Source organism: Vanessa tameamea, chromosome 5, assembly GCF_037043105.1.
Source record: "Vanessa tameamea isolate UH-Manoa-2023 chromosome 5, ilVanTame1 primary haplotype, whole genome shotgun sequence".
NCBI classification, from domain to species: domain Eukaryota; kingdom Metazoa; phylum Arthropoda; class Insecta; order Lepidoptera; family Nymphalidae; genus Vanessa; species Vanessa tameamea.
In genome coordinates, this window is record NC_087313.1 from 11,583,491 (window position 1) to 11,597,371 (window position 13,881).

Below are 13,881 nucleotides of genomic sequence, written 5' to 3' on the forward strand. Positions count from 1 at the left end.
GATTAGAATATACTGATAGCTACATAAATCTATATTAGGTAAATGTTATTAAACGGCAAATAATATTGTTGCAGTTGCCAATATTATAATATTACCATAATATAGTTGTCTTTTAAGTGAAAACTTGAGATATCTCGGTCCTGCTTCATTAAGCGTTCATTTACGAGTACATTGTTAAATTATAACAAATTTTGGGAAGAGTTTCTACAATGGAAGGCTTGTGATCTCATAACTCCTATATTTTACGAGGAAAAATAATTATAATCAAATATATCAAAAATTATAATCAAACATATCGTAAAGGTTTTTCGTACAAGTATTCTTAATATTTATTATTTTTATTACTTATATATATAAGACGGGAAATGAAACTTCATACTTTATTTGAAAGGTAAAGTCATAGATGTTAAAAAAGGTCGAATATCGACCACACTCACTCTCGTAATAGTGTATTATTCGTAAGAGCAGTTAAGAAATATTCCAAATACAGTTAAAATTTCTATTGAAAAGTGTTATGATATTTTAATTGCTTCGAATAAAATTAAATCTTGTAAGGTCTTAGAAAGTTTTTATGCGCACACATTTTTAAAAAGGTAACCATTCGATCATCAAGAAACCCGTTACAGCCCAATTTAAACAACATTATTCTAATTTGAATAACAAATAATAATAATAAATAATACTTGTTTAGAAAAATCCTATTGTAAAATTCAAAAGTACACATACATTAATGACAGAGGTATTTAAAAGTTAACGAGTAAATTATTTACTAAAGTTCATTTTCTAAAAATCTTATATTATTAACCCATTCAGACTTGGCGCTGAACGAAAAAAAAAAAATTGTCTTTGTGTTTGTTTCTAAACTAACATTATAAATTTGAAAGTAACTTTTATCTGTCTGTCTGTTGCTCTTTCACGGCCAAACCGTCATCGCCATGAAGCAAGCTAGAATCGCAAGAAAGGACATACACTACAAGGCTACTTTTTTTGTACCTCAAACTTGACGATCAACCCGAGTGGAACCGCGGCTGCCAACTACCAATAAAAGTCAAAAGATGTAAAATATCTCATAGAAATCTAATACGTAACAAACATCGAAACGCACGAAATATAAATCAGCGAACAAGAAAATTAAATCTTTGATAAAATACTGAGAAAAACATTTTATTAAATATGTCAATGATGTCAACTTCCGTTCTGAAATAACGTTTTGTTATTTTTCTTAATATTAAACTTAATGCATTTAAATATCGTGGAAGATTGATGTCTTGTTGTACATTAGTCTGTATCGGGTCATCGTAAATACCACGCCGCTCGCCATATCTTGTGTTTATAAACTATACATAAGATAATTTTATCGCTATCCAGTTAGTCATAACGGTTTTAATTAACATTAATAAGGGCATTACTTCACTGCCTTAATAATATAAACATCAATAGCCGTGTTCAGGTTTAAAACGCTTAAAGGCGAACCGGAGTAATTACAGGCACAAGGGACATAATATCATAGTTTCTATTAACGGTGTAAGAAATTCTACCTTTGTTTATGGAAAAGGTGACCACTTTTGATGTGTTCGTTTGTATGTTAGTCTTCCTACAAGAGTTTAAAAAAAATGCGAATGTTTTTATTTGGGCGGTTGTCAATTAAACCTGTTTAAGCGACTAGATTGATTACACTGTTATAAAGGAACCCATTATACTGTTAAATAGAACAAAGTATGTACATATATTTTTAGCGACGTAAGATTTTTTGAAACTGAGTCTGATTTTATTTGACTCTCAAATCTTAAAAGCTGAAACCAAAAATATCCTATAAAACCACATTAATTATATTCTGCTACAGAACCCTCCAATATTATTATTAATTTATTTATTTCATAACTAGATGGCGTCTCGACTTATGTTCAAACTTTCAGCGTTCTATACTCAGCAGTTTTTGCTGCGTAAAGTAACACATCTGTTATTGTTGGACTTAGGCCTCCTCCCCCTTTTGAGGAGAAGGAGGCTTGATCCTTTGCTGTGTGATATTAGTTATTTAGACTATTTTATACAAGGAAAGTAACATATATAAAGAGTTTTCTGCTTTGTCTGCGAGTTAGGGAGTGGAGCGGTCATAGGTTTTAGTTATAAACAGTAGCCTTATTCCTTTCTAACGGACAGACAGTTACTTTCGCATTTATAGTATTAGCGCAGACACCAGTGTCATAGTACAGTGTAATAACCTATTACAGTAGCTACATGTTACAAAAGATAAAGTCCATGTGATTATCAAGTAGTGCATCACGATGCTTTTATAAACTGAGCTTAGAATCTAATCTAGATAGAACGGAAGTAGATATTAGATTACATATATTTTATCTTTAATTATCTTTCGCTGCGAGTTCTGCTATCTCAATTAGTTACTTTCTCAACCTTCATTAATACCAACTGTGCGATTATAATTCACAAACATTGCCCATTACAAAGTATTCGAAAGGCTTAGTATCTTATTAATATTTATTAATATTAAACATTTTACAGGTACCTTTTCTGTAAATTATTATGATGTTAAGGAAACAATTTATGGCTTTAATGATATTTTATTATAATTAATATTTGATTTATTTTTGTACTGGTAACACTAAAGTTACAAATAATGAACGGCCAAATAGACGGGATTTTAAGGAATCCCAATTAAAAAAGGGCTTTAAAGATTGTCAGAAATATACTTGATATGTATATAAGTACCGACGTTTTACAGGATAGATGATTTGAAACAAAATTTCTGCATACTTATCTGCGAAGCTAACACGTTAAATTAAACTAATAATTTAATTGAAGCCTTTGAAGTTAACTTTTGTGCAAAGAACAAAATTAACGTTCTAATATGTATAAAAAAAATCCCGAGCTAAGTTTGTTTAGCTAAAATAGGTTACGTCTTTAGTGGTAATAAATGATACTAATAACTTATTTTATTTTGTTACAGGTAATGTACTTGGTGGTTGATTTATGCTGTCTGGGTAAATAGTATAAAATAATTGCATAATATTTTCGACCTGTGTTTGTAAGGACGTAGAATAATCAATTTAACATTGGTGATAAAATTGAATTGTTGACAATTTTATTTTGTCTGTGCAAACAATAAGTTAATTGTCAAGTCAATTAATTTAAAAATAAATATTTAAACTGTATACAATCATAAATAATTCATACATAATTATCACTCTCACCGATGTCTTACTTTTTTTTTTTTTGTGTCTTAACAAACTTGATCTAAGATTTAGCAGACATTGTATTGTAAAAGTCGTACCGAAAACAAAATAATTTATTGTACGAGGATAATTCCTCGTTGCTAATTAATGAACGTGACGTAAATTTATTCAATGTTTCAAACAATTGGTAAGACTGAAACTATAAAATAAGCTAACATAAGCAATGAAAACATTACAAAACGGGGTCAGTAACTCAGTCGTAATCCTAACGACCGCCACGCTTCATTCAACGGAATATTAGCCATTCAGACGCGTCTCATTACACGGCGCTTTCAGTATCCGTTCCTACCAAAGGAAAGTTCTAGATGAAAGGATACTCCATTTTACTCTTTTACATCACTGAGGATAGCTGCAAAAGGGTTACATGTGTGGTACTCGTATCAGCAAGCGCAGATTTTTCCGTTCCGTTGGTATTTCAGCTCGCTTCCTAATTACGTGCAGATATTTTTTTAAATCGGTATTTTTTTCTAGTACCTCTGATTCGTACGTAGGTGAATAGGTCAATAACTTCGAGTGTCTACTTCCAGTTCGACTTAATTATTGACCTTAATTTGATATATCGTGGTTTAAATCAATGTGATTGTATTTTTCATAATAATTTAAGTTTTAATTTAAATTTTTACTACATAGTAGCCGTAATTAACATATCTAAAAATATATTTTTTTTGTAAATCGCGTTAATCTTTAACAGTTTGCGTTGTAATCTATTTTGAATTTGTAAACTATCCGTTTTTGTATATATACGAATAAATATTATCTGTGTTCTATGAAATGCCAATTGTCATTGCGATCGGTTGAACAGTATTTAATGTATTATGCCGCAACGCCATCTAGTGGATATTTACAAAAAACCTACTACATTTAAAAATACATTAATGAATCAAACGTTTATAGTATGATTTAGATGTAAACTCAACCCGTCTTATAATGTAGGTAAGCGGGCGGGTAAATGGGCCAACTGATGGTAAGTGGTCACCACCGCCAATAGAAATTAGCACGACAAGAAATATTAACGATTCCTTATATAGCCCGCTCCCCAACCTTTGGTGTTACGATGTTATGTCCCTTGAGTCTGTAGTTTCACTGGTATTTATTCTTGTTATAAACATATTCGCAGAGTTATTTCCTTTTGTCGTTGATATTCGCTTGTCTTGCCTGATTTGATTGATGCGATATTAATTTTCCTGTTACTAAATTAAATACTGTAAACATTTAAAAGCATTTTGTAATGCTGTCTGGTTATAAAAATCATTATAATTTTATAAAAATGTCGTGTGTTTTTTCTTCCCGATAACTAATATGAGCGATCGATAATTATAAAAAAATACAAATCAGTACTCGTACTATTTGTACACAAGTGAAACATTTAAAAAAAAAACAAATTTAACGTTATATAGACTTTCAACGTTTTTTCTGTCAACAAATCCATAGGTAAGTAATTGTTCGAGATCGTTTAAGTGTTCTCTATTTAATCACGTAAACATTCTAAAAAATCAAATAATGGAACCAGCTGCTCCAGTTTGCGCGTTGGGTATCGTGCCAAAGAATGCATTTGGTTCAAAATACACGTCCCATTTTTTAATTGCATCACTCGAATAACTTGGTGCAGTAAAACTTAGCGGGAAATTATTTCGGTAGCAGTTCTCTGAAGTGTTGTTGTTAGCAGTCAAATAAGTCAGGATATGCGGGCGTTTTAAATGGCGTCGTTAAATTTACTACGAACATTTTCATGTATTTCCAGTGCTGCCAACGGTAAAATAAAATTAAGATATCTTGTTGCATTTATTCTAAGACTTGTTTATAGTATATATTATATTATTTTTTTACAAATATTTTCGTTATTTTTCACACAAACATTTAATAAAACGCTTTTAAATTAGAGCAATTTAATTATTTTTTTTAAAGTTAGCAAGTTTTGTTAGCAGTTTCGTTAAATGATTGCTAGCAAGACCAATGATCAATTGAATGTTTAAACAACAACATAAGTCTAAACCATCAATATCCCGTACATAGACATCATTTCCGCAAACATTCCTGACTTCCGTTCCATTAGGGACAAGCAATCTTTCATCATTTGAGTCATGACTGAAGTTACGAAGTTCATTTCTATTTTTAATGCTAGAGAATGTTTAATGTTCGTCGTAATAACTGAGTTTGAATTAAAATAGCTTATTTACCATTATTTTAATTCGTAACTATTTATTTAAGGCATTAATTTATGACGAATTCACTTGTATGATATTTCTTTGTATATATTTTTGTAATAAACGAGTGATTTACGTGATACGTGTAGGGTTGCCATAATTTACTGCTGAACGAAGTTCCAATGCAAGTTTCTTTACCTTGTTCAAGATTATATTTTATAAGTAGAGAAAAGTATTTTTAAAATGTAACAATACTAATCCAATAGACATCACTCATCGTTACGAGGGTTATTTAACAGATGGTTCGCTTTAATCGTAAACGGTCAATTTGATTCAATTTAGCTCAGCGTCGGTCCCCACTTTAGGTAGATTGGCTCGGACGGCAGGATATGGGCTAGGTGTTGATTCGCTCTTTGTTATAAATACGATAGTATTCACGTGGGATTATCTATCGGCAAACATAATTTTAAAACGCTTATTATATTCTGTGTAAAATGGTAGCGCCACACAACTGCAATAGGTTTTTATAAATCGTATATTTAACGTATTCAATTATAAGAACCAGCAAAACCATTACTACTTCCGTACTTTTTTTTAAAGTTTCGATAATTTAATTTAAACTTGTTTACCAAAATTAAACTATAATTTTTTTTTGCAAGAACGAAATTTTTCTTTGCCCTGTATATACTCATTCTAGGTCCATAAAAAACGTCGTCAAGTGCAATAAACTTCAAAGATATGAATCACAATAATTTGTTTCCTCGTAGAGTTCTAATAAAGTGCACAATAGGGCTTAACTAAGTGGCCATAGAACGAGGGGACTCGGCTGTACAACTCTTATTTAACGTCATAATGTATTCCGTAGTAACTTCCGACCTTCCTTTGCATCGCGTGCGATAAGGGTTAAAGCACTGTTATGTTTACTACGCTTTTATTTATGGTAAACCTTGCAGTGTAGTGGAGCTATAATTACTGTTGTTGTTTAAAATGTGCATTCAGTTTATTTTGAACGCAAGGTTTTTTTTATCAAATTGATATTTATTTTCTGCCTCTACTTATGTCAAATGTACATAGCTTTGATTATTTATATTTTTTTATTATTTCGATTATTTATTATTTCGCCAAAATCCTCTATGATGAAAATACAAGACAGTATACATATACAGTAGAATTAGGAATACAAATTAGTATAAGGAATTTTCATATTTTAATATGCAATATGAAATTACAATATATTATTTGGCAATAGGGTTTGTTTCTAGAACGTCTGTGTAGGTACCACCCACTCATCAGATATTCTGCCTTAAAGACTGATTGAGCCAGTATAACTTGCAGGTACAAGGGATGTAACGTCTTAGCTCCCAAGGTTGGGTGAAACATAGGTGGTGGCCATCACGTACTATCAGGAGGTTTATTTGCCAGTTCCCTTGCCTATTAATTAAAAAAAATCGTTAAAGTCTACTTGAATTTCATTTTCAATGTACGCTAAACTCATACTTCGTATTAAAACTACATCAACGTTTTCGAATATATTTTTTTACAACTACAGTTCCTGAGGTTGTTCCCTAAAGTATATTGAGTCTGAAAGGCTTGATGTATGACGTCAGCATTATGCTAAAAAAGTATGGCAGCCGGAAGCCTGCATAATATAAAATTAATTAAAGTATCCCGTCAGTTTTTTTTTATTATATATATTTATAATTCATAATCACTACGTTGTCTCGTAATTAAAATCTATCAATAAATACGTCGTTTATAAATTTCATCATCGTCTGTAAATATTTATCCGTACTCTATGTAAATAATACAAATTCGATGTTTAAAATGTCTAATATTTTTTAAATATAAAATATTACCTAATATCAGCAACTGTCAGCAAGTGGGTTACAAATGTTGGGTCGTTGCCAATATAGCCATACTGTCAAAACATTTGATATCGAAAAGATCTGAAATTGCAAAGAAATATGCAATAGAAAATTTATTTTTCGTAAAACACTATTTGACCGAAATTGCCTGTTTCATATTTTAATAAGCGACAGCAGTGTTGCCTTATTAAAAAAAAAATCATAATCCTTAGATAATTTTCTTTCGTACTTTTTTTTTATTTGGCTTACTGTACCGCCAGGAATTTAAGGATTTCTGCAATTATTATATTTCAAATAACACTCTTATACCTTCTTATAATTAAATAAAAGTCGATATAAGATTATATTAAAGATACAAAAACGTACAAAAAGAGCAATAACGGTCGGTGATTCGATTCTTGTAAAAACAAGAATCGAGGGAAGAATGGGAGGAAAATCAAAGAGCGCTTGGATGCTGTGCAAGGTGACTTTCCTCCTTCAATGGCTACCGTTAAAATTGGTTTAAGGAGTTTCAACGTGGTTGCACGTCAGTTTTTGATGAGCCACGCCCAGGTGCCCCGAAAACGGCTACCACGGAGGATAATGTGACAAAAGTCCACGATCTCGCATTGGCAAACCGCCGATTGAAGGTGCGCGAAATAGCTGAAATAGTAGGCATCTCAAAAGACCGAAGATAATTTAATTTAAATATATAGAGTTCGATTTTTAATTTATATATCGACAATTAATATCCTATCCTAGACATTAAAAAACACTCATTGAGAACAGCCTTTATACGTTTATAGTTAACATATTTCTATGTAAATAAATTACTCTATGAGTTTTCCATTCATTTTGTAATGAAACCTTTGAATACCACCGACATTTTCTAATTAATCGACAAAATTTCTATTGATATATTTACTATGATTTGACTTGTCATTTGACATGGCATTTTTATTAAAAGTGAGGGCTGTATTCATGGTATAAGATTGATTTTGTACTTTATGTAAATAGTAAAATACTCTTTTTTATTGCACATAAATATGGAATAAACGCTTGACTTGCTAAAAACATCTCATTTTTTTAAAATACAATATCTATACGTCAAAAAGATACGTAATATCACAACACCCCAATCTTTAGAAAGAGATAGCAATATTTAGACCTGTCAAAATCTTGCACTTATGACTAAACAATTCACATTTTTTCCATAAAACCATCTATTTCGTTGATATGTAAGTATATTTAATTTTTAATTAATTGCTCCTTTATTGAAAGTCATGAAAATCGAAGCTATTATGTAAGACAAACGACAAGACGTGTTAATAACAATTTGGCTTCATCCTCTAAAAGGCGTTGCTACACATAATTAGTGCTAGTGGTTCTCGAGAACCATTTAATTAGCTGTTGCAATGTATAGAGTTACGTTCGTCTTCCATAGCAGTTCTGTATTGATTTTCAGTCGAATAAAAACGTGAAAAATTTGTTATTCGTGACTCGTAAGTCGTAACACGCTTTTTAGTATGTCATAAATATGAATCTATGTCAAATTACTTCGAATTCAACCTTATTTGCCCTTTACGAAACGAATTTGAAATAATATTAACTATATTTTGTTTGACGTTAACATAATTACGTTGTTACTAAAATAAATGACACGGATTTCTATATAACACTTAGATTATGTATTATATTAATTATATTATAAAAATACATGGTTATATTGACAGATATAATTTCTATTGCATTTATGTAAAGAAATAATGAAATCTGTGCAGACAACGATTAAGAACATTGTTATTTAAGATCATATTATGACGTACACTATTGTACTACTACGTAAGAAAAATGTTAAAGAATAAATATTAATCTTTACAATATAGCATCATATATTATCTGTATCAACCGAATATCTAAAAGGAAACTACACAAAGTAATACGTGTATTATATAAAAAGCAATTTCTATAACACGTGATATCCTTATTCATGATGTCAAGGATATTCGAGGTCAGGTATGTCACGCGATGCCACGCCCTCAAAACCGATACAAGCCCGTATAAACTTCTGAAATGTCAACTCAATTAATTCTTGACTTCCCTTTTGAGCGACTATAAATCGTAAGCTTTAAAACTAAGACGTATTAAACACTCGCGCTAGGGAATGCCATTGTTATCATCAGAGGAAAAAATAACAACCGCAAATGAAAAAACACAATGGACAAAGGAGCAATACTCCTTCTGAGGTGCAGTATTTTCAACTGAAAAGCTCAACTGAAAGGACGTGTGCCATCATTGCAATGAGACGTTTCTACGCATTGTTGGAGACAGAAATTGGTAGTAAGGGTGTGTGAACGCATGCGCAAAGCCCAAGGACACGAATCGTACCTCAGTCTGACGGGAGGCATCGCCGCGGCCACCTGTCTTGCAAACACTTACCTCAAGATGAGGAGCGCCGCATAGGCGAACTCGCGAGACCGACCGAGCCCCGCATGCCAGATCAAGCAGCCTCGACCACCGGCCGCAGAGCAACCATAAGCACCGAAGCCCCGAGGGCGCTCCGATTCAGTCTCGTAATTCGATTTTGACGTTCGATAAGCAACGTTATGCTGATTTGATTGGAAAGCGCTTTCCGCTTCGATATTGCAGCTTGCTTTACTTCCTCTCGGTGGCTCCGCTTTGTGTAGATGCTTTATTTGTTTCTCAAAATTAATTAGGTATCAGATATTAGTAATGTAAGACTTACGTAATCTATTATGAAGTCACTAGTGCAATATATGATAATACTATCAGTACGAAGAAATAGTTCATAAAGGACGGACCTGTTGTGGAAAAGTTTTTTGTGAATATGACTTGCTGGGAAACCGTAGGATTACTTGGGCCTTGTGCGCTTCTCGCCTCATCTGACGTTAGGGTGAGTCCAATACCAAATAAAGTCAAGGTCGTTTAACGTTTGCACAAATAAAAGTACATTTTATTAAAAATATTAGTCACATGAAAATACATGCATAATATTCTTTTTATAGTAGCAGCAAAGTACAAAGTACTAACCGTTAAGAAACGGCACATTTAATCTTGTGATAAACGATACTGACGTACTCCTCGATTTATTTATAGATCAAATAAAGATACGGCCAGTTTTCATAAACAAATCAATTAGTGAAATATGTAAGATATTTATTATCTTCCAGAAAACATTATTATTCGGTAAATATTTACTTTTCTTAACGATTTCACTTAAGTCTGGTGAGAATAGTAACTCATTCTGGCAGTCAGTATATATATTTTTTTGTTAAGTACTCACGTCTTTAGTTAATATGGTGTCGATTGTGCTTCTTACGACCGAAGAAATCCTTCAGCGAAACACATTCTGGCAATGTCTGGATTCTGTTTGGATTACGCAAGAAATGGAACCCTTTGAAGATGTGAAACCCGAACACATTTACTCTAAGCCTCTTTCTAGGGATATATACTACGCAAAGTATCCAGAAATTCCGAGAAGCGAATCAGAAGATGAAATCTCATTCACTGTTACCGGTTTTAAAAACAAGCACCAGGAATGGAAGTCAAAGATTAGCATTAGAAAATTTGAATCGGAAAGGAGAAACTTTTCAAATTCAGCATTGAGTGCGAAATCTGGTAACAACAATTATTTTTCCCATAATGTTACTAAAAGGATTACTTCGTTTAATAGAGAAAATAAAGAAAATGTACCAAAACGCTTTAAAGATAACGATGAAAGAGTCCGAGATTTCTTCAAACGCTTAATCGAGAGTGTGCCACCGCCGCCGATACTGGATGAAGACCTCATCGGTCAGGATGGACACAATGACATCATTAAACCACCACCTCAAGATATGGAAGACATCGATATACCAGATTACGCCGATTTTGCAAACTATAGAATACATCATATCAACAATGAACAAGAAATAAATCATCGCACATCAACTTTTAAAAAGTCAGATATAAATAAAATCAATATCAATGAGAGGTCACTCTCTTCAGATTTAGATGAATTCGAATCATGGTACGAAACTATTTACGGAGTGTCCGGTTTCATGGAGACGTCAGAAAATGAAATATCCCAATCAAACCAAACGATAATCGAGTCCGATTGTTTCATTTCTTGGACCGAAATTATAAATATGTGTGGAATAAGTGAAAGCGTGTCAAAAAGCAGAGATTCACTGGATAATGAGAATTTAATTAGTCAATCACATTATGTAAATATCAGCATATCTGATTTATCCGACGATGACGACGACACGGCTTACGCTAAGTTCGCTGTTAATAAATTACGCCAGTCATTAAAAATCAAAGGACAAATTCGTGATTCGTCTTCAATAGAAAATCTAAACAACGAAAACGTTGAATTATTAAAACCTAATATTGCGCACATTGACCCGTCTCTGTATCGAATATTTTACGGTATAGCGTCAAATGACGAGGAAATTTACTAAATTTTCCGCTACAATGAGCAATAAGTTTCTTCGTTCATATTTATATTATATAACTATCTTATGATTAAACATTGTTTATAATTAAATTATATTAATGTAATATTTATATTAATATCGTTGTTACAAACACATCTATGATGATTTATTATTGCCTTAATTAATGTTTTATTTTATTAAATATGCTATGCAAATGTTTTTATCGTAAGTAGTTTTTTTTTTAAATAAAATAACTGTATTCCTTTTATTATAATTATGAATTAATATATTTGAATTGTTACAGCCTCCGGAAAACGAGTTGCAGAAGAATTCCGACCGCGTGCTCTCGGAGCACGAACTGCGGGTCCAAAGGTCACTGCAGAAACTCAATGTGCCGGAATGGTATGTTATATAAATAAACACATTTGGAACTATTATCTAATCTATCATAATTATAAACGTTTTGTTAGTTAAAGTTCCTAATATCTAAATACAATGTAAATCATTTCCAAATTCATTTGATGAATGTAGCTGTCGGGGTTTTTGCAAGTCCCTGTAGTCACTCATCCTCATTCACCGCCAAACAGCAATACTAAGAATTGTTGTGTGTCCGAGTTGATGGGTGAGCCAGTGTAAGTATCGGCACAAGGGACATAACATCTCAGTTCCCAAAGTTGGTGGCGTATTGACAATGTATGAAACGGTTATTGTTTCTACACCGCCAATGTGTATGTTTCCCCGTGCATAAAAAAAAATACAATTTCGAACCGCTAATTATTTTATATAATGTTCGAAATTCGATATAGGCTGTCAATCCCTAAAACAAGCAAACTGCACAGGTGACTCGATAGTGCATAAGTGTGGGTCGAAAATTTAGTGCACTCGGTATATTTATGTGTGAGAGATCACACATATAATAATAATAAATATTGGGCAACATCACATACGTCACTCTGACCGCAATGTAAAAAGCTAAAGCACATGTGTTATGGAAAATCAGAAGTAACGACGGTACCACAAACACCCAGACCCAAGACAACGTAGAAAACTAATAAACTTTTTCTACATCGACTCGGCCGGCAATAGAACCCGGGACCTCGGAGTGGCGTAACCATGAAAACCGGTGTACACACTACGCGACCACGGAGGTCGTCCTAATCTAATGACACGGAAAATCCACACGTCTTTCCGAAGCGTGTGTAATTCCGACTCTGCTAAGGATCGATACGATAAAACCTAGGAACTCGGGTTCTTCAGACTTAAAATATAGCCAGACAAACGAGACATAATCATTTTAGAAGTGCATTAGCAAAGTCATTATTATCTAAAAAAAAATAAGTAACTGAGCGGTAAAGAGAATATTTTTTTCAATGTTATCTAGCTAACATTGTCACACACTCATCGTCGTGCACAATTTAAACAGTTTATTAAAATTAACGAAGCATTAATTATTCCTACTGTAATATGCGTACATTACTTAATAAACACTGTTAATGTTTCGCTAGAACCGTTTCAGACAAAGAATTTAAGAATGAATTCATCTTGTAGATCATTTAAAATAATACAATATATATTTAAATTATTTTTGATATATTAATTAAGAAAAGACTATAGAAACATTTTCAAGGCGATCTCAATAGACAAAACTTAATTATATTGAAAGTTGATATAAAGATAAACTGCTCTCTTGAGATATTGACTGACCTTTCCTTTACGTAATTCGCTAGCTTTATGTTTTAAACGAGCTGGCCACAATAAAATTTGTGGTGCATTTTATTCGCTTTTCCCTTCCGTAGTAATTAAATTTGAGAATACTCGTGATACACAGTTTTTTATCTATAAATAAAACTGAACTTTTATTTCAGGTACAAAAATGCTCCAGCCCCTCGAGAGGGCTTTCTCCTCCGCAAGCGGTTATCTGACGCTTCGGCGTCAGCGACCCGTTGGAGTGGCCTCAACTCTAAAACAACATCGCTCGGCAGTCTCGGCGCGAACGCGCAGCCGCCTCCGCCCCAGTTATCTCCGCACACCACCAGTTTCGGAAGGTGGTCGACAAGCCGACTCAATTCGAATCAAGTTAGTTTTTTGCGTATTTGAATATGAAAATGTAAATTATGTTACATATCAAAACGTTAAAAATACGGTTCATGAATTCTTATCATATTATTTAAAAAACAATATTCCTTAACAATAAAAAAATATT

General features: G+C 32.6%; 1 protein-coding gene across 4 annotated transcripts in view; it reads left to right on the forward strand.

The window, feature by feature from the left end:
* Window positions 1–13,881, forward strand: part of LOC113392363 (uncharacterized protein) — an 88,100-nt gene that overhangs the window by 67,778 nt on the left and 6,441 nt on the right. For all 4 annotated transcript variants that reach the window (XM_064221017.1, XM_026628755.2, XM_064221018.1 and 1 more), the window contains exons 4-5: window positions 11,983–12,080; window positions 13,544–13,754. In XM_064221017.1, coding sequence (XP_064077087.1) covers window positions 11,983–12,080; window positions 13,544–13,754 — 309 coding nt within the window. The remainder of the gene's footprint in view (window positions 1–11,982; window positions 12,081–13,543; window positions 13,755–13,881) is intronic.